The 26,259-nt window shown below is 40.8% G+C and overlaps 1 protein-coding gene across 2 annotated transcripts in view; it reads left to right on the plus strand.

The window, feature by feature from the left end:
• VWA8 (von Willebrand factor A domain containing 8) overlaps nucleotides 1-26,259 on the plus strand; it is a 360,366-nt gene that overhangs the window by 318,249 nt on the left and 15,858 nt on the right. The window contains exons 40-42 of one of the 2 annotated variants that reach the window (XM_059902829.1): nucleotides 2,559-2,667; nucleotides 21,973-22,098; nucleotides 24,168-24,326. In XM_059902829.1, the coding sequence (XP_059758812.1) occupies nucleotides 2,559-2,667; nucleotides 21,973-22,098; nucleotides 24,168-24,326 (394 nt within the window). The remainder of the gene's footprint in view (nucleotides 1-2,558; nucleotides 2,668-21,972; nucleotides 22,099-24,167; nucleotides 24,327-26,259) is intronic. The other variant, XM_059902830.1, reaches the window with a different exon arrangement.

Here is a 26,259-nt window from a genome sequence, read left to right on the forward strand (position 1 = left end):
GTCAGGCTTGATACTTGAGACATATCTTAATCTAATGAAAACTTATAGAGAGGTTTAAGAGATTGCCAAAACTAAACATAAGAGGCATTGTTAGGAGGTCAAGTCCTATACACATATTCCTTTTCGTCCTTCAGAACAGAGAGTAAATTAGATTTAGAAGAGCACCTTGGCTTGTCACCTCAGGAAACGACCATTCAGATATTATTTACCTTTCAGGTATTTACCTTTTGATAGCCAGTGTTTTCAAAAGTGCTATCCAACAGCATTTATTGAATGCCACTGGGTGCCAGGGTTTGTGCTGGTACTGGAGATTCTGAGAAAAAATAAGACATGTTCCTTACCCCAGAGGATTAGAAGAGAAAAAATGAGAGTACATCACATGTAGTAAAGGTATTTTTCATTAAATTTTTGGCTCAGGTATACACACACGTGTGTGTACGTGCATTTTTGTTTACTGGATCTCAATATAAAGCTTATTTCCTACTGTGGAAAATAAAGTTTGAAAAACACTATGATAGGGCAAAATAGACCTATGTATTAACAGCAACGAAGTGTATAGGTTCCGTAGCAGATAACTGTGGAAGATATGTGAAAGAGAATGATCATGAAGGGATTGAGCCAGACTTCATAGGACGTGAACTTTGAGCCCGGTCTTGACAGCTGAGGTGGCATTAGCTAACCCAGCCAGGTGGTAGGGCAGGAATTGCATATCTGCCCTCATGGTGGTCTAAGCCTAACATTATGTGATTCTAATAAGCCTTTAGTGCTCTGCCCTGTGATGGATGGATTCTTCCCAGCGCTTGGTCAGACAGGGAGGAATAGAGACCATTCATCCTCATTGAGCATTTGGGGGTTCTGTTCCAGCCCAAGGCAATAAAACTATACTCCTGATAAGAGTTTCAGCTCTACAGCTAGGATCCATACCTCCAAATTGTGTACATGCACACACACACACACACACACACACACACACAGCAGCTTAGAACACCGTGTTGTGGTTAGGCTTTTGAGATATGCATTCATCATTCCTTGTCCTAGTATTAGTACCCTTTACATTTATAGAAATTTGTAGAAATGTGTATTATGGATAAAACACTGTAAAACCTTCTACTTAAAATTAGATTAAGATGCTGCATTTTAAATAATTGAGTCTTATTTGTATTTCAGTCACTCATATCAATTTATTTTGAGCATCTATTATGCTAGGGATCATGGTAGGCACCGTGCAGATAAAGATGAGAAAGAAAGGAGCAGAGTCCAGTTGGGGAGGCAGGAAGCAGACAACTATAGCATAGGTAGCAATGCTCTGACAGAGAAAAGCATGAAGTGATTCGAGAGCACAGAAGACAAATCTGAAGATCAGAGCAGGCTTCCTGGAGGAGGTGACCATTGATATGAGCCTTGAAGAGTTCGTGGAAGTTAGTAGGCAAAGAAGCAGGGAAAGGCACTCTGGGTGGGAGAGAAGCCCATGCAGGGGCTCAGGGACAAGGGCACACAATGGGTTGAGGAAACTGCAAGTGGGCTGGCAGGGCTGCGGCAGAAGCAAAGAATGAAAAACAGTAAAAAGGAGCACTGTCCTGGGAGGACAGAATTTCAATGCCACAATAATATTAAAACACAATTATCCTATTTAGGGCTTCCCTGGTGGCACAGTGGTTAGGAGTCCACCTGCCAATGCAGGGGACGCGGGTTCAAGCCCTGGTCCGGGAAGATCCCACATGCTGCGGAGCAACTAAGCCCGTGCGCCACAACTGCTGAGCCTGTGCTCTAGAGCCCACAAGCCACAACTACTGAAGCCTGCATGCCTAGAGCCTGTGCTCCGCAACAAGAGAAGCCACTGCAATGAGAGGCCTGCGCACTGCAAAGAAGAGTAGCCCCCGCTCGCCGCAACTAGAGAAAGCCCCCGTGCAGCAACGAAGACCCAACGCAGCCAAAAATAAATAAAATAAATAAATTTAAAAAAAAAAATTAAAAAAAAAAAAAATTATCCTATTTAAAGTACACAGTCAATTTCAGAAAACTCCTCTGTTTTACATAGCAACACATTTATTTACATTCTCTGGGCCTGAGCTGTTATCATGATCAACCAAATATATGTCCTTGGTCTTAAAAAGCAACCCATAGGATCTCTCTAGGAATCTGCCACACGAACTGACCATCTGCCAGGATCACGACACGTGTTTGGGATACAGCAGCGGTGTGCTACAGAGCTGAGTCATACTGGCTCACGTCAGCCAACTGCACACTTCTTTCTAACTCAATGCTCAGGGGCCTCACTATTGATAGCTTAACATCGACCACCACAGAAGTCAACAAACACTACAAATCAGGGCTGCTTTTTCCTCTGCAGGGCGACTTAACCATTTCCCAGCGCATCACTGCACACACATTCCTCTCTTTTGAAACGTTAGCTGGAGACATCACTTCTTGCTTTTTTTCCTCAAAGGCCTCCTGAGTTACCGAGGAGTTTGCTACAGTTCTTAGCAGTAGATGAATGGAAGTAAAAGATGCACAGGTACAGGCTTTCAGCTGTTGTCTTTTTTGCCCTCTGATTTTAGGTTAAAGGAGATCCAAATGAGTGAATATGATGCTGCAACCTATGAAAGGTTTTCAGGGGCTGTTCGACGGCAGGTGCACTCCCTCCGAATTATCCTGGATAATTTACAGGTAATCAACATGTATGGGCCAAGAAAATAATCTGGGCCCCAAACTAGACTCACCCCAGAACTATTGGAGAAAGTTATCTGAACCCTAATCAGCCAGTCCAAAAAAATGAGTCAATGCCAAAATGTTTGCATAAAACTGTGGGTCACTCCATGGCTTTCTTAGTTCAGTTTGTCAGGTAAAAAATATTTGACCTCACCTTTCCTCCTGTCCAGGAAGCAGTAATTTAACCAGTGACCCTAAAAGGCATCAGACTTCCTGATTCTCCTCATCTAGATCTATGAGTGTCCCATCTCTACTAGAAATCCACAGATAGAATTCTCTCCCTGCAAATCATTTTGTTGTGAATGACTCTCCCAGGCAATGACAGGAACATTTTGGATCATCCAAACTGTGCATCCCCTGTGCACCCTGACCCCCCCTCCCCTGGTCCCCACATTGCCGGCCTCTTTGCAGTTTCATAGGCTCGTCGTCTCAGAACTAGTTCATGTTGCTATTGCCCCTAAAAATATTAAGATGCTTCAATATTTCTTTTTTTTTAAATATTAAGTTGTTTTTGCATTTGATTTATAAGATAAACACCTCATGCCAGAGTCTGTAAAAAGCATGTCTGTATTATCTGTGATAACAGAGACTAGTAAGACATTTAGCGTTATTAATAAGACTTCAGAGGATAAATCTAAGTGAGCAAACTGCTTTCGAATCCATTAGAAGCATAAGATGCTTCAATATTTCTTAAGCAAAGATTTGTTATTTGGAGATTTTACACTTAAGATTGTGTTCTGACCGATTTGCACAGATAATTAAGGAAGGGCTAAGTATTCTGAAAAATCACAAATTATGTCAGATTGTTTTGCCTGAAGAGAGAGAGAAGCCACATTCCAGGGGAGAAGGGGGCGGGATTAGGAACCAGGCTGTGGTGTGCTCCTCCGTTCTGCTCTGGAATCTTCTGTCCTTTCCTTTGAAGTCCATGGCCTTCAGTTATGCCCTTTCCCTCTTTGGTTCTTTTGGGGGGAAGTTTTATTATTATTTGCTAGTTATTGGAGGTAAGAAGTTTTCATTATGCACTTTTAATCTACCATTTCCACCTCAAACTCTGAGAAAGCCTCATTTCTAAATAGATCTAAACTACATCAGGAGATTAGGAAAAGTTACATCACTTCCAAAGGGAAAGGAAGGAGAAAGGTCTTTATAATGATTAACTAGATGCCTAATTTCAAAATCTAGGAAGTATAAGACTTAAGTCGTTTGCTTTAAAAAAAAAAAATCCATATACAGTTATTTAAGATAAAACAGCGTAAGATTTTTTATAAATTATGTGAACAACATAACATTGAATGATTGGATTTTCTTCCATAGTCACTCACTTAAAAGTGCTCATTTCCCTGAACACTGAGGGCAAGTTCTGGGTGGGCTCTGAGCTCCAGGGCAACACAGTAGGCAAATAAGACCCAAAATGAGTGGTTCACAGGAGATGAGGGTAATGGGAGGTATGGTGCTGGTACTAAGACTGAAGAGTGAGTATAGTCCCATCATTCGTTCATTTCTTAAGTTCTTGATGGGATAGAAGAATAAAATGCGGGGCTTCCCTGGTGGCGCAGTGGTTAAGAATCTGCCTGCCAATGCAGGGGACATGGGTTCGAGCCCTGGTCCGGGAAGATTCCCACATGCCGCGGAGCAACTAAGCCCATGCACCACAACTACTGAAGCCCGGGTGCCTAGAGCCCATGCTCCACAACAAGAGAAGCCACTGCAATGAGAAGCCCGTGCACCGCAATGAAGAGTAGCCCCCGCTCGCCACAACCAGAGAGAGCCTGCACGCAGCAACAAAGACCCAACGCAGCCATAAATAAATAAATAAATTTATTAAAAAAAAGAAAAGAAAAAGAAAATGCAGTCCCTGCCCTCAAAGAAGGAACTTTAAGAAGACAAGCAAACAGTTTCCTAAGTTCTGTAGAGAAGTATGTGCATGATTCTATGGGATGAATGAGAAAAGGCTTCACCGAGGATGCAATGCTTGAGTTCACTCTTAAAAGATGCTGAGGAATTTTCCAGGTGGTTGAGGAGTGAGGGCATTCCAGACACAGGACACAGCACATACAAGTGCACAGAGGCATGAGAGAGCACAGTGAGTTCAGAGAATAGCACGTTACGCAGTGTGCCTGAGAAGACCGTGTACGTGGTGGGGGACAAATGGCAAGGGAGAAGGCTGACACAGTTGTAAGGACTAGATCGTGATCTGGCCCTGGATGCCGTGCGAACTTGCACACAGCATTGTGTTTGACCCGGTGGACAAACAGGCCATTGGATGATTCACAGTACTAGGAAGAGATGCAAGAATACATTTTTAATTGAAGGAATCAAAATCCTCATCTGGTGTTAGTTAATATCTTGATTGATATTCACTGGGCACCATGCTAATTACTTTTACAAACATCAATGCATTTAATCCTCACATCAACCCTTTAAGTTAAATGATATTATGTTTACAAGATCAGCCAAAGGAAGGAAAGTCAGGCCCAGTGCTGTGACTTCTCAAAGTAGGACACCAATTAAGCCTGGGTTAGGATTAGGGTTAACATTAAGGAATGACTCTTCTGTGAAACACCACAGCAATGAGACCAGTATCAGAAAACCACGTTTAGTTTTGCTTCCAGCTTGCAAAGAGAGAAATGCAAGAAAATTGTGAAGGACTCAAAGAAAGGCAGCAGATAAGACTAAATAGATGGAAAAGATTTTTTTTTTTTTTTGGCACCAAAAAAAAAAAATCTGTAAAGTTATTAGGGTTAATAACTTTCTAAATACCCTCAAATAGAGTAAATAATTATCTCAGGGAAGTTTTCATTCTCTTCTCCCCTGGAAATCTGAAAAAGAGAAAACAGCCTTAAATAATGGCAAGGAAGAGCTTTAAGATATAAGAAAAGGAATAGAAGTAATTTAATCCTTAAATGAGTACCTAAAATGGATATAGAACTTCCATCTCTAGAAATCTTTACAAGTAACACCAGCATTTTAATAACAGCAAGCATTTATTGAGCAATTACCATGTGCCGGTTATTCTACTAGGTGCCTTACGTTATCAGCAGCAGCACCAAGATCTCTTCCATCGTCAGCAGCACCATCATCATCATCATCATCCTTAGTGGCTAATAATGCCAGCTCTGGAGCCAGACAGCCTGGGTTCTGTAAAATGGGGAAAACAGATAAAAGGCAGTTATTAAGATTAACTAGGATGATTTGTCTTGTAGGAGCGGATATCAATGGTGCCATAACAGGCTCAAGGGCAGTCATAGCAGAGACAGCATTGTGGGACCCCCACCATGCCCTCCAGTTTCCTTCTTTTATTTTTTTCTTCTTCCTTAAAAGAAAAATTAAATTTATTTGTGATTTAAAAAAAAAAAAGATTAAGATGATACACGTAAACCCCTTAAAACAGTGCCTAGCATATAGCATTCTCTACAGAAGAATTAGCTTCATCATTTCCTTCATTGCACCTGCTGATATTCATCAACCTGGACTGCAGGCCAGGCACCCAGTCAAGTACTTTACATTCATTGTGCTATTTAGTCCTTACAATAACCAGTCAGTATTATTTTCTACATTCGATAGGTAAAGAGACTGAGCCACATAAATTATCTCAATTCTCACAATCTTATGAAATACAGATATTTTGTTCCCACTTTATAGTGAGGGAACTGAAGATTAGGAAGGTGACATAGCTTGTCCTGGGTCCCTGTGGCTAGCGTAGCAGGTGTCTGAGCCCAAAGCCTAGGTCCCTGTGATCTCTTAAGCCTGTTATCTTCTTCCAACTCTACAACTCTGTGAAAAGTATAACTTTCACATATACTCTTAAAACATTTTGCATCATTATCCAAATGCCAACACAGGATCCTCATCTGGTATTAGTTAATGTCTTGATTGGTATTTACTGGGCACCAAGCTATAGTTACTTTTACAAACATCATTGCATTTAATCTTCACATCAACCCTTTAATATAAATGATGTTTTATTTACAAGATCAGCCAAAGGAAGAAAAGTCAGACCCGCTGCTGTGACTTCTTAAGTATTTTCAAGTGTTTCCCTTATCGAATCTTTTTTTTTTTTTAATCCAAGGTGTTATTCTCAAGTGGGGCTTCTAATCCTCAATTTGGAAAGATAGTGCCAGTTGCAAACAGCCGCTGGCCAAGGATAGACAGGACCTCATGTGGAATATGAATCTTTAGATTGCAATGGAAACAGGAAGGCCTGGATTTGGTCACCTTTTGGCCATCTCCTGCCAGTCCTGTGTGGTTCTGATTGACTAATAACATCCAGCTGTCTTGAGGTTATTGTGTAATCCCAGTAACAATGGGTGTTTCCTCAGTGATCAGCACAAAGTCGGGCCAAGAACTAGCAAATCATCATTCGAGGTGACTTTGAAAGCACAGCTTCAAGCCCATGCATTGAGAAGCTGGGCTGAGATCTGAGGAAAAGGAAAGTCTTGCCGCCCGTGTCAACGCTGCTTCTGCATGTGCCTCTGTTACATCACGGGCCACTCTTCTCAATTAAGACAGCTGTCATCAGTGACCTTCCTTTGCTTCTTGACTGGATTCTTCATGGGATATCATAGAGTCTTGGTGATTGGACCTTTTATGAATCAGTAACAAGAGTTTTCTCATTAGAATAGTAGGGTCTATAATAACTTCAATTATACTCGGTTCAGAATCTGAATCTCTGATTCCAGCTTTCCCTAACAATAGAAAATATCCATTTCTACAAAAAGCCACTGATTTTAATTGTATCTTCTCTCCAGTGTTTTTTCTAATCTACAATCAGTAATTTCATTCTCAGGCTAAACTAAATTAGCCTTTCTCTGATTGCTTTGCCTAGCATGATATCTCCATGAACCAACAATTACGTTCCTTTTTTTTTCCTTTAGTGGTTCAGAATGAGCTTGTGTTCAGATAAATGGTGTTTGTGAACCCTGATGTGTGACGTGCACTGTGCTTGGCACTGAGGGCACAAAGATTAATAAGATGTTGTCTCTGTACTCACAAAGGTATTAACTTCAAGAGGTGGGGAAGACAGGCACCTGCACAGATCATTTCTGTTTAATATGTAAGCGTCTAGGTAGAGGAATGAACAGTATGCAGTGGACGCCCAGAGGAAGGGGATTCTAGGATAGATTTTGAAGGAAAGAATCCATGACCTGAGTCTTGAAGGACACACGAATATTAACCAGACAAAGAAGGGTGAAAACAATGCCCAGCCGAGGGCACAGCACAGACAAAGGCCTGACACTGTGGTCTCAGGTGTAGGCTGAGGTCCAGCCAAGGGCAGGATACCACTCAGTGTGAGATGCAAAAGGCTTTGAGGCTGGGAGGCAGGTAGGTGCCAGGTAAGGAACTTTATTCTGAGCCCCTACTTTGCCGTATGCAAAGAACGGAAAGCATTTCCCCACTCGCTTTGTTTAATCTATAGTAACTGTGTTTCACCCAGTGGATGTTTACTGAATATCTATTTTGTCTAAGAGTTCTTGCCTTCAACAGCTAACCTTCTAGTGAAGAAGACACGTTTAGTTGTAAGAGAAGACACAATATGGTAGAGGCCACAGAAAGATTTTTAACAAAGCGCTATGGTTATGTAGACAGATGTGCGAGCAACTTCTAGGCTGGGCAGTTAGGGAAAGACTCACAGAGGAAATGTCATTTGAGCTGGACCGAGAAGGATGAGTATGGTTTCAATTGGCAACTCTTCTAAGGATGCGGATGGAAAGATGGTCTGGACCAGAGCTTCTCAAACCTTCTGTGGAGAGGGGCCAGGCTTTTTTTTCAACTGATCACAGATGAATTTTTCCTTTTTTAACCTTTTTTTTTTAAGGTCAGTCCTTCAAACACATTGTTAACTGGGAAAATAATGCCTTCATGTTTGTGTTTCTCTAACATTCAAGTAACAAATTTAGTGGCTCCTAAGGAAGCTTATTTCTATAGTAGCTCAGCTGATTGTTCCCAGTAACTCCTTACAAAGACTATCTTGTTCTTCAACTCTCTTTTCCTTTTAACGGACTAACACTTTTATGAAATAAAATAGAAATGAATTACTGAAAAAAATGATATAAAAAATAACATACGAAATACAAGCCCATATTATTTAATATTAGATTCAACAAACATAAAATTACTTTGTCAAATTGCCGTATAAGTTTCTAAATGATTACTGTCAACTTCTGTGACCTGTTTCATCACAGACCAGTAACAAGTGTTCACACACCAAAGGCAGTCTCGGTAGCTCTAGTCAAGACAGAAGAAACCTATGAGCAGAGGACAAAGAATGCAAGGCTGTTTAGAGAATGGCAAACAGTCCAACATGACTAGAGTTCAGAGCTTTGGGATGGGCTTGTGGGCAGGGAGTAGTAGGAGAGAAAACTAGAGAGAAGGTGAATCCATGCTGACTGTCTTTTGTAATCAGTGAGGAGCATGGACGTGACTGAGAAAGGGAGTGGTGTGGTTTTATCTTCTTTAAGAAGTTTCATAATTGTGGAGTTATTAAGTCTTAGAGGAGAGAGAGGTGGAAGAAGCCAGGAAATCATATCATAACATTACTTCAGTTATTCAGGTAAGAAGTGATAGGAACCCAAACCAAGGTAATTGAAGTGAAAATGGAAAGGATGGGACAGTTGGGAGGTATGACCGGAAGACAGTGACTGATGGAACATGGGGTGAAGGGGATGGTGAGGTTTTCAAGCCCTAGGGGACAGAAACAAGGAACACAGGAAGAGGAGAGGCTTGTGGAGAAAGCAGATGTTTGGTTTGGCTGTTATTATGTTTTCTCACTACTGGGACACCTATGGAAAAATGTCAAGCAAGCATGGTATTTGAAGATTTTAAGATATGACTCGAGTTCAAGAGCAAGGTTAGGACCAGATAGGCTTACATATCTGTATAGATATGTCTGTATTTTTATGGTCATCTGTGTAGAGAAATGGCCCAAACCAAGAGGGAAGATGTGTTGATGAAGGTGAGGGTATAGAGCAAAGAGGGGGAAAGGTGAAGATGGGCCTGTCAAGGAACATCTGCATTTCTGGGGAGAGGAGTAAAATGCTAGTTACTCTTTCTTAGCACATGAATGGCTCGTCACTTAGCATGTGGCATCAGTGGCCATGAGAGGACAGCGTCAGCCGAGCGCAGCCTAGAAGTACAGTCCTGACTTCCAGGCTGCGTGAGCAAAGGCATCGAACGCAATCTTTGCCGGGTGACCATTAAAAGGATTAAAATACTAAAAAGCTGTAAACAGTACAAAACCCAGATGACAGAAATTGGAGAAGAATGCTAGTGACATACAAGAAGCTTTGAAGAGTTTTTGCAAAATTTAATGCAGTGTGACCCCTATGAATAATAGTACCAAAGACAATTCAAACTTCCTAAGAAATAGCATTTCTAGCAAGTAAGTACAGGAGACCACAAATCACATTAACATCTCTTGCTTGGAGAGGCAGGGAGTAGAAGAGAGAACCCTAGAGCTGGTGAGAAGCAGATCACTTGACCTCCATGTTGTCATTGCCAAGCAGCAGCATTTGAAAGTAGCAGCTCTGAGGAACAGTGAGGGGGTGGAGAGGTCTAGACTTTATGCAGTGGCATAAAGCGACAAGCTGGAAAGGCAGTAACTCTGGGAAAGGGGCCAGACCAGCCTCAACTAATACTTGGCTTGAAGACCAGATCAAACAAATGCCAAAAGGCCCCATTGCAATGGCTTTTCCAAACAAAATAAGAAATGATGTGGAGATGAAGTTCTCATGCTGTGACTGTCCATAGTTCCAACTCCTTCCCTGCAGAGCTCTTGAGCTAGTAGTATAGCTTTGCTTCAACTACTAACACCAGTCTAAAATCTTCAAGGAGAATTCTAATAATAACAAAGTGAAGAATCCATCCAATCTGTTGCTGAACAGTTTTGAACAGCCATCCTATCATCCAAGAATGAGGACACAAAAAAATTAAATAAGATGAGCTCTATGAAATAATTCTGCAGTGAGGCAGAATAATAGAAATTCAAGATGTAGAAGAAGAAGATGCTGATAGGCTAGAATATTTTCTTCAGAAAACACCACATTTTTAGAAAACATCTGCTTTGTGTTCTCAAAATTCAAAGAAACCTGAAGTATGTGAAATAAGGAAAGACTAGAAGAAAACTACAAGTGCAATGCCAAAGCTGAAATCTACATTAAATGTAGAAAGAACAGACTCAATCCAGTCTTAAATACTAATGTGAATGGAAAACTTGAATTGTTATTCCATACTGAAGAGGTAAAAACTATGAGAAAGCTGGTCAACAAAAACAGAGCAGAGAGCTAACACATAGAGCCATGAGCCATACCAACAAGTAGAACAGTACTTGTCTCATGGTAAGTGCTCAGTAAATATATGCTGAACCAACGATATTCCCGAAGAGGCCACCAAAAAGCACGCATAAACAGTAATTCAAGTAATAGTAAAAGAAAACTGTGCTGAGCCAAAGACAGGCTTAAGTCAATGGATCAAAAGACCTTTACTGAGTACCAGGCAAAGTTAATGAGAAGAGATAAGCACCTCGCCACAGCCTCATGGAATTTTAACATTTCAAAAACAAAGAAAATAAGAATGTAAATAAAAAAAGAAAAAGAAAAAGAAAATATCCTAAAAGCATACAGGCAGACAAAAACTAAGCTATCGTCCAAGAAAGAAAAATTCATCTTACATTTAATTGTCCCTGAAATATTGAACACCAGAGATCGTGAAACAACGTCTGCAGGATCTAGGGGGAGAAAAGTTGTAACCCAAGAATTCTCTACTCAGCCGAAGTACAAAGGTGACAGAAAGACATTTTCAGATATTCAGAGACTTAAAATATATGTCACTTAAGTATCCTTTTGAAAATAATTCTGAAGTAAATATGTATACACACATGTGCACACACACATCTATACATACATATGTGTAAATATTCCAGCCACTTAAGAGAGGAATCAAATTCCTTAAGAATGGGAAACCTGTGGTATAAAAGGACCAGCAATGAGCATTGGGAGCAGTTAAACACAGAATCAGACCTAAATAATTGTGGTAAATATGTTTAAAAGAAAACTCAAATATCAAGAATAATGTTTTTAAAGATACACAATATAAAAATAGCAAATTTAAAAATAATAAACAGGGCCTAAATTCCCATATTATCTCAAAAATTAAACAAAAATCAGAGGTTGATATCAAGAAACAGAAGGAAGCAAAAAGTGGGATAATGCATATTGCATATGAGAGCAACAAATACTATTTCATTCTTGAAGATGATTAGAGAAGTTGAAGTTAAGCCAGGCTTTTTATTGAATGCTATGTATTGCTGAAGTAATGCCAGCAACATTAAGACATTTTTTTAATACATTTATTTTATTTTATTTATTTATTTTTGGCTGCATTGGGTCTTCGTTGCTGCGTGCGGGCTTTCCCTAGTTGTGGCGAGCGGGGGCTACTCTTCGTTGCGGTGCACGGGCTTCTCATTGCGGTGGCTTCTCTTGTTGCAGAGCACGGACTCTAGATCACAAGCTCAGTAGTTGTGGCTCACGGGCTTAGTTGCTCCGCGTAAGCCAGGCTTTTTAAAAACTTAATCATGCTGATATTTTTTTTATTGTACTTCTTGAAAGTTAGGACATGTTCTTATAAATATTCCTGATTATTTTGTGGAGAGGGGACTGTCGGGGGCAAGAGTAGAAGCAGGGGGACCATTGCAGTGGTCCAGGTGGGAGGAAATGACAATTGACCTAGGGATGATGTGGACACAGTAACATATGGTTGGAAACCACCGGAAGTTGAGAGGCTTTGCCAGTGGTCCAGGTGCGAGATGTGAGGGAAAGAGCAGTCAAAGATGATCCCCAGGTATGTGGCCTGAACAGCTGAAAGAATGGGGTTGCCCTGTTGCCTTTTGTTGAGAGAACTTAGGGAGAGCGGGCGATGGGCTCTAGGGCTCAGTTTTGAACTGTTAAGTTTAAAATGCCTGTTATACATGCTCACTGATATGTGTAGTTCCCAGCTCCTTTGAAGTACAAAATATCTAATTCTTGAAGGAAAGATGTGAAATTGCTCATAAAAACTCATTGTAAAATGACAGTAAGTTGCCACCCAAAGTAATAGTTTAGTTCCACATCACTATCCAAGAGTACAAACTCTTCTAACAAGAATCGTCTTTGTTAAGTACATGAATCACCATTTTTTTTTTTTTTTCTGGCAATGAGATGTCACTTCAAGAAACAGAGAATTCCCTAAAATAGGAAGGTCTGTATCTGCTCTTCTTTTTTTTTTTTTTTTTTTTTTTTTTGGCATTTCACCATTTAGAGCAGCTGGCAACCTAACAGGTATTTAGTAGAATATTTTTTTACTATGTCAAAATATCTAGAATCAGGGACTTCCCTGGTGGTCCAGTGGTTAAGACTCCACACTCCCGATGCAGGGGACCCGGGTTCAATCCCTGGTCAGGGAACTGAATTCCACATGCCACAACTAATAGCCCGCATGTGGCAACTAAAAGATCCTGTGCGCCGCATCGAAGATCTTGCACGCGGCAATGAGGATCCTGCGTGCCGCAACTAAGACCTGGCACAGCCAAATAAATAAAATAAATAAACAAATATTTTTAAAATATTTTGAGAATCACAAAGAAAAATTTTTTATTGTTTCCACTGATTTATAATTTGTTATTTTACAAATACTGTACAAAAGTTAACCTTAATTCTTTTTCGTTTGAATGGCGCAAATTAATAGCAAAAAGTATTATGTTGGTTGAACATGGAGAAATGTTAAAATAATGAGAGCTAATGTTTAATGAAAGAATCATGGCTTCCAAGTATCCTCAATATCCATTTACATGTATTTGTTCACCCAACAAGTATTCAGTGATGGTCATCTGTATGTTTTACTCTGTAGAATGGATGTACTTTCTACAAAAATTACTACTTAAACCTTTCTAATCTTTTCATTAAATAATTCTAAAGGAATAATAGAAGACTGGCTTGCTTGTAGAGTTTATAGATAAAAGAAGTCTTGCTTAACCATAACCCAAGTAAGTGAAGACTTAAGATTAGTCAGAATACTTTCAGGGCTGAAATCACAAGACAAAGTTCACAAACCACAAGATAATTGGTTTTTGTCAAGTTTATTCCTCCTAAATGTCCTCAGTGCTATAAATGTGTGTGTGTGTGTGTGTGTGTGTGTGTGCGCACATGTGCTCACGCTTTCTGGTTAACCAAATTATTTCTCAGAAAATGAATTAACCAGAATATGTCATCCTCTGAGCATTTCAGTTAATCTAAGTGTTCTTTACATGAAAGTAATAAAACTATATTTCTTTTTTAAGAAAGTCTGTAACATAGACTTTTTACTAGTGAAACCTATCTTTATATGTAATGAATTCTCATTAGTATGAACTTATTACATAATACAAACCAGATGGACATATTTATAAGAATACTTTTCTTCATGCAATAGGAATATACAATAAAGAACATGTCTGGCCCTTTGTCATAAATAAATGCATTTATTTAAATACAGTAGGAACTTACTATTTAAAGAAGTATTTCAATGAGTCCCATAAAATACACAGACCAAAATAATCAACATTTCTATTCCAGCCCTCAGTAAATTTTTAAAGAGCCCCCCTTCCAGCCCCATTGCCTTTAAGAGCACCCATCCTGACGGGCCTCTTCCTGTTTTGAGTTTCCAAGTATTGGTGGGCTGGCTAGATGATAGATAATAAATAATCTGTCCATATTTATCTGCAAGTTATATACTTGAAAATGAATGAATAGTGCTACTATATAAAAATGTCTTTGTGCCCATAGTTCTGGATCAAAAGGCTGGTACATACTTTCACTTCTCAAAAACAAAAACTACTGGTTCATGTTCCTAAAAATATCATTAACAAGCAGAATCAAAAGTAATTCATTTCGGGACTTCCCTGGTGGTCCAGTGGTTAAGACTCCACGCTCCCAGTGCAGGGGGCCTGGGTTCAATCCCTGGTTGGGGAAATAAGATCCTGCATGCTGCACGGCATGACCTAAAAAAAAAAAAAAGTAATTCGTTTAGCCACAAATAAAAATTTAAAAGAAAAGAATTTTAGCCACCAGAATGGCTAAAATTAAAAGAAAAAAAGAAACTGTCAATGTCAAGCGTTGGTGAGGATACAAGCAAGGGAAACCCTCATACATTGCTCCTGGGAATATAAATTGGAAAAACTACTTTGGAAACCTGTTTCGCAGTATCTCCTAAAGCTGAGCATATCTAGGATTTCCACCCCACAGAAATACACACATATCTGCTGCAAAAGACATGTTCAGGGATACTCATGGTGGCATTACTCGTAATACCCCCAAACTGGAAACAACACAGTTGTAGATGAGATATAAATTGTGATGCATGATCAAAATCACATGATTGGACATTGTTACAGCAGAGACAGAGAATGAAGTGCTGCTGGGCACAACAACATCGGTGCCTGTCCTGGGAATGATGTTGAACCAAAGTAGCCAGACACAGAAGAGTACATACTGTATGATTCCACTTTATGAAGTTCAGAAACAGGCAAACCTAATCTGTGATGATAGAAGTCAGGTGGGGGGGTTTCCTTTGGCAGGTGCCAGGTCAAGTCCAGAAGAAGAGGCCCCGGGAGGCTAGGAAGGTGCAGGTGTTACAAGGGCGTGTTCACTTTTAAAGTTCATGGACTCTGCACTTATGATTTATGCACTTTATTACGAGTAGGTTATACTTAAATTTTAAAAGCTGACCCGAAAAAGGGGGTAGCAGATTTATTGGAAAAAGCATATTCCTTCTTTACTCTCACCCCAAATTTTATTGAGTCTTTTTCTTTTATTGGTATACAAAATGGAAACAAAGTCTTCAAGCTAGAGAGGACCTTAAAAGATGATAATCATGTATAGGAAAAGAAGCAAACCAGCACTAGAATATTAAGACCTAAAGTTCCTAGGTTCTTACATAATGGTGAATCCAGAGACAGCAGACAAACATAATATTCTAAGGGAAAAATAAGTATTTTGTAATCGATAACCCCCTTACCAAGGGCAGTAATAGGTCCCCTAGAAAGGACCCCCCTTTTATTATCATTTTTACTAATTATTAGCATGTACACCAAAAGAAGAATTCCGCAGAGCTGTTGCGCTGGTTGTTTGACATACCTTCACTGGGTCATGGCCCTATTGCTCTTAAGTCGGACCTTTTCCCCAAATTCACACCACCTGTAATTCCCCTCTTGTGCCTTTAGTCTGTGACAGCAGCCTCTATGCTCTAACACTGATCTGGAATTGATATCAGTAACACAGGATTTTGTAAACCTCTCATAAGGAGTTAACATTTGTTCACTTATAGTCTTGAAGAGCTGACTCATAATAGATTAGCTTTGGTAGTTAGCTTAGCTGGCTGGTGAGATTTCTACCTCACAAACCTGCTAAAGAAAATTGAAGACAAAGTTCTTCTGGTAAATGATAAATGTACTAGTATACTTCAGTCAAATATAGGAATATCTAAAATAGCAAACCATTATTATTCCACATAGCTTCATTACAGTGGGATCTTTATAAATATGTTTAGAAGATAACGCACTAAATAATTATATTTAGATAATAATGCTCCTATCTGATTGTCATAAAGCATGCAATTGTCTGTGGTATTCTTTGGCAATCTTAAATTTAAACCTTAGGAGTATAAACTAGCATAATGGAATGCTTTCCTGGGTGTGACATTCAGTAAATCTTATCACTTTTGTTATGGTGATATGGTCATTTGTTTGTTTATGTGGTTTTACTTAATTATGTCTGTATGCTTATTAATATAGTTTTTAGATATTATTCAAAAATATATATCCAGGGACTTCCCTGGTGGCTCAGTGGTTAAGAATCCGCCTGCCAACGCAGGGGACACGGGTTCGAGCCCTGGTCCGGGAAGATCCCACATGCCGCGGAGCAGCTAAGCCCGTGCGCCACAACTACGGAGCCTGCGCTCTAGAGCCCGCGAGCCACAACTACTGAGGCCGCGTGCCACAACGACTGAAACCCTCGCGCCTAGAGCCCGCGCTCCGCAACAAGAGAAGCCACCGCAATGAGAAGCCCGCGCACCACAACAAAGAGTAGCCCCTGCTCGCCGCAGCTAGAGAAAGCCCGCATGCAACAACAAAGACCCAACGCAGCCAAAAATAAATAAAATAAAAACAAAAATTTATTAGAAAAAAATATATATATCCATAGCATAGGCATTCATGTGTTGGTATAAATAATGAACCTTATTAACAGTTCTGATGTCCTGTTTCTTGTATAATTGTTCTTAATATTTCTTAGATCTGACTCTATCCCAACTTAGAGAACAAGCAATTGCTGAGAGTCTTAGACAGTTATTTAGGAGATTTTTAGTATCCCTAAAACTCCAGATAATGAAATGAAAGATTTTCATCAAGTTGTAAATCTGCTAGGTTTTAGCCGTTTTGTGCTTTCTTTTGAGTGCTGATGTTGGGGCAGAAAGATGAAGTTTGGAAAACAAAGTTTGTTTCCTGTAATTAATTATCCACCCAAGTCTCAAAATGCTTAATTATCAATAGCAAACTAGCTTCAAATAAACTACATCGAAGCTAATGTCAAAATAGACATGGAATGAACTAGTTTCCTAAGCAGTTATTTTCTCCATAATTTGTTGCACTTAGCAGGCAATTCAGCTATTTCTATTATTGAAGAATAGATTTACTAGTGAAAAAAACACATTCCTTCAAAGTCACTTTTTAGACTTTGATTAACACTTAGAAGCTTACAAATTAGGGACAATTCCCAGTTATTTGAGAAAATATTACTGGTGGACTTCCCTGGTGGCGCAGTGGTTAAGAATCCGCCTGCCAGTGCAGGGAACACGGGTTCGAGCCCTGGTCCTGGAAGATCCCACATGCCGCCTTGAGCAACTAAGCCCATGTACCACAACTACTGAGCCTGCGCTCTAGAGCCCGCGAGTCACAACTACTGAGCCCACATGTCACAACTACTGAAGGCCGCGCACCTAGAGCCTGTGCTCCACAGCAAAAGAAGCCACCGCAGTGAGAAGCCCACGCACACCACAACGAAGAGTAGCCCCTGCTCGCTGCAACTAGAGAAAGCCCCCGCACAGCAATGAAGACCCGACACAGCCAAAAATAAATTAAATAAAATAAATTTATAAAAAAGAAATGCAGAGTATCAGGCCCCAGCCTGGACCTACTGAATCAGAAATTGCTTTTTAACAAGATCCTTAAGTTATTTATATGCCCATTAACGTTGGAGAAGCCCTGTTCTCCATAACCTGCAAGCTGGTCCCAAAAGTATATCTCATAAAACTATAAAAGGATATTTTTAAATCCTTTTGAGAAAAAAAAAAGAGAATTTATTTTTGAATTATAAAAGTCACAAGCTCATTATATGAAGATTGGAAAATACAGGAATTTAAGGAAAATAATATCACCCGTAATTCCACAACACAAAAATAACCATGACTATTAATATTTTTGTTTTTTCCTACATACTTTTCTTTGCATATATATATATATATAATATACATGCATATACATTGAGAGAATACTATATACGCATGCTTTTATATCATACTTTTATCACTTAACATTTTATAGTAAGCAATCAACTTTTGTTCAATACATTTTTATTGAACACCAGCTAGGTATCAGGCACTGTGCTAGAAGCTGAAGTTACATAAGGGCTCTTATCCCCATGAACCTTACTTTCTAGCAGAGCAAGCAGATAAGACAAAGAGATAAACAATACATTTGTAAATAGTGATAAGTACGAAGGAAGTAAAGCAGAGTAATAAGCTACAGAGAGACACAATGCTTTTTTTCTTTTTTAATAACTTATGCTCATGATCTGGCCCTCTTCAGTTCCTTTAAGATTGACAGTATAATTTCTAGTCTTACAAAAAACTGTGATATTCTCTACACTTAATATTTGGATAAACTGAGAGTTACATGTTTTACTTAATTGAATTACATAACACTGGAAATTTAACAGCTTCCCTTAAACTTTTATTTATTTATTTATTTATTTATTTATTTATTTATTTATTTATTTTTGGCTGTGTTGGGTCTTCGTTGCTGCACGCGGGCTTTCTCTAGTTGTGGCGAGCGGGGGCTGCTCTTCATTGTGATGCATGGGCTTCTCACTGCGGTGGCTTCTCTTGTTGCTGGGCACAGGCTCTAGGCACGTGGGCTTCAGTAGTTGTATAGCACGCAGGCTCAGTAGTTGTGGCTCGCGAGCTCTAGAACACAGGCTCAGTAGTTGTGGCGCACGGGCTTAGCTGCTCCACGGCATGTGGGATCTTCCCGGACCAGGGCTCGAACCTGTGTCCCCTGCATTGGCAGGCAGATTCTTAACCACTGTGCCACCAGGGAAGCCCCTCCCTTGAACTTTTAGATGGGTGTGCAGTGTGTGAGAGAGAGTTCTTCATGGTCCGTGAATCAGTCACTCCAACTTCTGCTAGCTCTAAGCATGCTGTGACCTATTTTACAAAACCTAGGGGTTTCTCCTCTCTTTAATTGCAAGGTCTGTCCTGTGAAATGTAATGCTCTATGCATATGTTCTTCTAACAAATTTAAACCCAGATTCCTCCTCTCAGGGAGTCTTACCTTCATAGGTCTTGTTGGAAGTGTTGTCATTTCTGCAGCAAAGAATCTTGCTTCACTTATAGTATATTTGCATCCTACGGCTCCATCTATTTGCTCGTTATTCTTATGCTCTACTGTAGTGTAATGTTTTTTTAATCCATTTAAATAATAATTGGTTATTTTAGTTCAAATTAAAAGTCAATTGCCTATGCTGCCAATGGAAATAATTCAGTAGAATGATACCTGCTATGCCCAGCCAAGATCATATGTTTGTCCTCCAGATATGACAACCAGGTCACAATTAACCCCTCTGCCTGTCACCTTGGCAAGTTTCTTTTGCCATCAACTATAATATATATTCTGTTTTCAGACACACCAAAATATGGGGAGGGGAGTAGACTTATTAGATAGAATTTTAGCATTTTATATTTCCTCTACGGTGAGATGGCGGGGGCTTAAATTTATTTTTACTACAGTTGGAATCTGGAATCTGCATTAAAAATCACAATAAATCACTTAATCTGTAGCTATTGCGATGGGTCTTTACAGGGTGAAAGCATCACTGGTTAATAAAACCATGTAGCAACTAGTGGAATTGGGTAGGGAGTCCTCAGGTCAAGGTCATTGACCTGACAAGGTCATTGCCTTGTCAGTGTATTGATGAAACTTTGAAAATCAGTGCTTAGTGGTAACAGTGACACTGCTGTTACACAGCATGTCATGTAATTGTGTTCCAGTTCTAATCCCGTATTCCTCTTAAACCCAGCTTTAGAATCCAACTTCCAAGGCACTACTGCTGACTACTGCTCTCACATTCTCTTGAACTTTCTGCAGTTCTTATTTTCCAGTCTAGACTAGTCAGTGAGAGTCTGTTCTCATCTATGAAAGGCAATAGAAGCAGTGCTCTGCAGCTTGGTACCTCCAAGAGTTATAGATTCTCCAGATTGAAAGGTACCTAAATGGTCATCCACAGCTGTGTTTCCCAGCAGAGAGTATCCTGGAGGCCTGAGGAATTATCCACTCCAGACGTCAGGAATGACGGGGAAGAGGAGATGGGGGCCAGGTCCCAATCATGTTGCAGGGGAGGGGGCCTGAGAAGGAAAGTACTGAGTGATGGAGCTTGTCTGTGTTATCCGTAGCTCAGTGGGAAAGGATTCTAGGAGACTCTGCCCACCCCTTCCTCCTGTCGCCTGTAGCTGTCTATCTTATAAAGCTACGCAAGCTCATTGAGCTATGCTCCAATGAGTCCCATTGTCCTATAAGATCATGGGGCTCTTACCAAGGTTACACATCAGGAAAGAACATATTTCCAAGGGGCACATACCTGGTAGTTCCTGAAATTAACTACTCACCAAATTTAATATCTTTATGCCAGTACCTTAGGAGTTTCTCTCTCTTTATTTCATGTACCCGTGAATATATATCTGTATTCAAATGTGGTATTTTGCACCTGTTTGCAGCAAGGGTATCAGGAACAGGAAAACAATACACAGAGTACTACCCAGAGTTATACCGTGTGGAGCTTCTTTGTGTAGTTGATCTGCCCCTAAAATAGAGACTGGCTGCCTAAAGCTTGACTTTTTCAATGACAGTGCTGTCATACAGCCACCTCCAATGAAACCGTGATGAAAGTGTGCTTAAAGTAATGTGGACTTACTTGTCCATAATGTTTCTCATCATCGTAATCATCAACATCATCGTCACCATACCAGCTAACACAGATTGCCAGGCTCTTTCTCAGCTAATTCCATGTAGTATCTCATTTAATCTTTACAGTAACTCACTAAAGTAGAAACTAGTGCTGTCTTCACTTTTAAGATGAGGAAGCTGCAATGCAGACAGGTTCAATAACTTGCTGGAGGTCAGATACCTGATCACGGTGAAGGAAGGACTGGAGCGAGGCTGTCTGACTCCGGAGCACATGATCTTAACTACTGCTCTTGTTTGCATGCGTAGAAGTATTTTAGCTTTTCTTCCCACTTCTTACTGTAAATATCAGCTGTGATAAACCTATACCTAGATTGGGATATTGTAAGTCTTTATCATTTAACTATCATCTTAGTCCGCTTGGCATAGTTTTAAGTATTATGTGCGAATATCTTTACAAAAGTAATTCAGGAGATTTCTGAATACAGATGATCAGAGCGGCAGTAGGGTACAGAATGTTCACGTACTATTGTTCTCAGCTGTTCCCATTTGCACTGTAAGTCACAGAGAACCGGCATAACAACTTCTCCGAAAGGAAGAGTCTGAAGATCACGTTTTCTCTGTGCTTGCAGACAGTGTTAACAAGTTCAAGCTGATTATTGTGTTACCTAATAAATTCTCTAGGAGTACCGTGACAGAAAATCCATAAGAAACGCATCACCATTACATTTCCAGATATTGCATGTTTCTCCAGAGGTTCATTTGCATACCGTTTTCCTGTTCATGTGTGTTGTGAGTTCATTTCATCATTCCATATGTTAAAGCACTTAACAATGAACGAAATCTACACAAAGGGCATTTCTTTGTCAGCAGAGCAGACACCGGTCCATTTGTGAAACTGTGTCCGTGCAGAACCATCACATATTGAAAAGATCCCTGGTGTGTTTCCTGTTACTCGTGCATGAAATGTGTCAGGGACCCTGCAGAACTAATTAAAGTAAGGATTTGTGTGTATATCATTGTAGGCTAAAGGTAAAGAAAGACAGTGGCTAAGACACCAAGCTACTGGGGAACTAGATGATGCCAAGATCATTGATGGGCTGACTGGAGAAAAAGCCATCTACAAACGCCGGGGTGAGCTGGAGCCACAAGTAAGTACCGGTGCGCTAGGAGCCTCAGATCTGCAGTTTGGTCTTCTTTACAGGCAGATGCTTCCTTGAGTTGCTGTCTTTGTCAAAACACCATAAACCCTGAATATGGCAATCAAGGAAAGCATTGCACTTTTTAAAATTAGAAAAAAACAGAAATATTATACTGTTTATTATATGAGTCAAGATCCCAGCATGAGTCAAGAAACACCAGGCACACTCAAACTGAGCAATTTAAGGAACAGTTAATATTTACAAAAGTTAAGGGTGGCGTTTAGGAAATCCAAAAAGAGATGGTGTGGTCTCCCAACGGCAAGGATCTGACCCATCCCTCGGTCTAAAAGGGCAGAGGAGAGAGCACTTACTGGAACCTGGAAAAGGTGATTTATGGAGAGGTCTGCCCACCAGGGGCTGTGGCCTTCAGGAGAAGGAGAACCCACCCACAGGCCACAGCAGAGAAGGGGCTGAGGGAGTAAATATTTCACCCTCACCCTCTGATCTGCCAGCGCCTACTATCAGCAGAACCCACCGGAAGCCAGCAGCCAGGAGAGAGGCCAGTGCCATTTGGAAAACAGATCAGCTCCCGGAACACAGGGCAGGGTGCCCTGGAGGGGGCACTGAAGACACTTGGTGCCACTGAATCCCAGAGGGTGATGCAAATGAAAGCACGAGAGCAATCTTGGTGGTTTTCCGCTGTTCTGTTCCTTTAAAGATCTGTGTCTATGTTATAACCGAAGAAATTTTTAGAAAATAAGGAATTCTCCCTTAAATAACTCTAATTGTAGTGTGTAAAGTTTTCGACAGCCATAATATTAAAATATTTGCAATAATACAATGGCCAAAAAATGGCAATAAGGTGAGTCTCTTAGAGGGTTCTGTGACTTCCAGTATCTCCAAGTAACCAGAATTGCTGAGTAGCCACTGAGAGCTGGGGGTGCGGTGACAGGTGGGGGGAAGGGAGCCACTTATTCCATCTAAATGTTGATTCAGAGAGGTTCCTGTAGTCACTGGCAGAGTTCTTCCTTCTGTGTCCTTGGTATGCGTCAACAACTGCTTTCTTTACTGACTCCCTGTGGTCCACAAATGTGTTTCGATTCATCTGAAATTGTGAGTCGCCATGGAAGTGGATGAGGCACTATTCTTAATTCTGGCAGACTCAACAAGCTTTTAAGAAATATATTGAATTTGTCTCCAACTCTTACACTCCAATACCTACAGTATTTTCTTGAAATGACTACTTCTGCTCATTAGTTTGCATACATGTCAGCGAGTGTATAGTAACAGAATAATCTGGAATTTTTCTTCTTTCTTCCTGTAAGTAAAAACTGACAAGCATACTTCTGTTTTTCATTCTGCAAATTGGCAGGCCTGGGTTCAAAATCAAACTGAAACTCACAAGAGTTTCACATTGTAATTGACAGTTGTTGCTAAACTGCGGTTCGATGCCGCTTTCATGCCGTTAACTGCCAGGAAAAGTAAAGAGTAGTAGTAATTCAGTAAGTGGAAGGAGGAGAAAACTGAAAACTTCCTAAAGACAAAAGACACGGCAGAGATATTTTCCTTTACTTCTTTGCTGGAACCCCCTGCCCCCTCACATCGCCTTGTTTTAGGAATCTGACATTTCTTGCAGGCTGTGTGGAAGTGATTTTTAGGTCCCTACACAACAGGTACTGGTAAAATTGCTGTGGGCTTCCAAAGGAGCTCCATCTTGCTAGAGAAACTGACGTGAAAATGAAATGCTGGGGTTTATATTCTTCCAGATAATTGTTTTTAAGACGACATCAGCCTCACTAAGGGAGTCTTACTAGACTAGTTTGTCCTTGAAAGGACCATATTCCAAAGGAAAATCTTTCCCATGTGGCCCCAACTACCAGCACAAGTCTGAAGCTCCATTTGCTGAAATGTCATCCATAGGTGCCTCCCCACCTGCCAGGACAGATTTGTGCCGGGCCCAGCCTACAGCTGATCTGCGGGCCTGGCGGTTGGCACCCTGGGACCTGCGTGCGGGCCCCAGAACAGCAGCCAGTGACAGTGTTCTGGTTCACGAGGCTTTTCTGTTGTCTCTCCCTCAGCTGGGCAGCCCCCAACAGAAACCCAAGCGCCTGCGCCTGGTGGTGGACGTGTCCGGCAGCATGTACCGCTTTAACGGGGTGGATGGCCGGCTTGAGCGCTCGATGGAAGCCGTGTGTATGGTCATGGAGGCCTTTGAGAACTATGAGGAGAAGTTCAAGGTAATGGCGCGAACTGAGGAGGATGAGAGACCTCCCCAGACCCCGTCTCTGCTCAGGAGTCAGCCCCGAGTTAGGGCGTGAGGCTGGCTAGGGGATGTTCACCCAGAGCGGACGAGAATCTGCGTCTTCTCGTCAACTCATCTGTCAGTGTAGAGAAAGTGAACCTTTTGTTTCATCTGCTCTAATAATCAAAACATGATAAGACCATAATTTAAAGACCAGTTGCTACAGAAGAAAGCACTGCACTTTACAAGTTGTGTGATATTATCCATAAGGGCAGGGCGAGGGGGGGAGCGGAAACAGACATATAGAAGCGCCACAAGTCTCTCCCCAGATTTCTCAAGGCCACCATCCCCATCCCAATACCACACCCCCCCACCCACCCATTCTTGCTCCATCACCAGCCAGGCAGCCTCTCAAGGTTCTCAGCATTGCGTTGCCTTCGTGCATGAGCGAGCGCTCGCTACACAGTAACAGGCGTGTCCCCAGATGACAGTGAAGGTTGTTACCCTGGGAGAAATGCAGCTTCTCATTTAAACAGTTTCCATTCTGTTATTGCCAAGTTTGCTCTGGAGTCAAGCAAAGGAGTCATATAATACCTCCTCCTTCGGAGACCTGAGCACTGAGGAGGGATCTCCTGCCACCATGTTACTGCCCGAGCCGAGCCCATCAGTCTGCTCTTAATCAGCCACAGGGGCACCCGCACTCCTGGCTCTGACCAGAACAAATAACCTGAACACTGTGGGGTAATTATTATCAGAAATTCAGTTGAGAGGAGTGGTATATGTGCAGACATAGGTAACGGGTACTCAGTCTATCCACAGATATTCTCAACTGTGTTAGGGATCAAACAGGTCCTTCAGAAATAGTCCATCTTAGATGATGCTTTAGCTTGACATCCTGCCCATGCCTCGGATTGCCGTACTGAGCCGTGTCCGTGTGCCGTGATGGATACAGAAAGAAACAGACTGAAACCCATCCCTTCATTGACTTTAGGCCCACTTCTGTGGCTCCGAGGCTCCCAGAGTCCCTTGTGTGAAGCTCTACGTGAGAGATTCCTTTTAGAATGAAGGGGAAGGGCAAAGGCAGCTTGAGTCAATGAGGGCTGTGGTTGCCAGGCTCTGCCTAAGTACAGGATACAAAGACGAGTGGGACGTGGACTTCCACCATGGGAAGCAGCTCTGTTTCCCTGAAGAGCTGGAATGTGCTTCCCCTTGTGATCAGTGAAAACCATGGAGCTGTTCCAGACTCCGTCTTGGTTTTAGCTGCCAGGAAGCTCCGAGCTAAAATCCAAGACCGGCCAAGCCAACTCTGTTATGTCTTATGGCTCTCAGACTAGTGTTCAGCGTTTTCCTTCCCTTGACCCTCCCGGCCTTCAGATAAGTTTTTCTTGATTTTGTTTTTTTTATTTTTTTATGTTTTTTAAAAATTTTTTATTGAAGTATAGTTGATTTATAATATCATGTTAGTTTCAGGTATACAGCAAAGTGATTCAGTTGTGTGTGTATATATATATATATATATATATATATATATATATACACACACACATATATATATTCTTTTTCATATTCTTTTCCATTATAGGTTATTAAATGATATTGAGTATAGTTCCCTGTGCTACACAGTAGGTCCTTGTTGGTTATCTATTTTATATATAGTAGTGTGTATATGTTACCCATCCTTCTAATTCATCCCTCTCCCCACCCCCCTTTCCCCTTTGGTAACCATAAGTTTGTTTTCTATGTGTGTAAGTCTCTTTCTGTTTTGGAAATAAGTGCATTTGTTTTTTTGTTTTTTTTTTTAGATTCCACATATAAGTGATATCATATAATATTTGTCTTTCTCCGTCTGACTTACTTCACTTAGTATGATAATCTCTAGGTCCATCCATGTTGCTGCAAATGGCATTAATTCATTATTTTTATAACTG

This window comes from Balaenoptera ricei, chromosome 18 (assembly GCF_028023285.1).
Source record: "Balaenoptera ricei isolate mBalRic1 chromosome 18, mBalRic1.hap2, whole genome shotgun sequence".
NCBI lineage: Eukaryota > Metazoa > Chordata > Mammalia > Artiodactyla > Balaenopteridae > Balaenoptera > Balaenoptera ricei.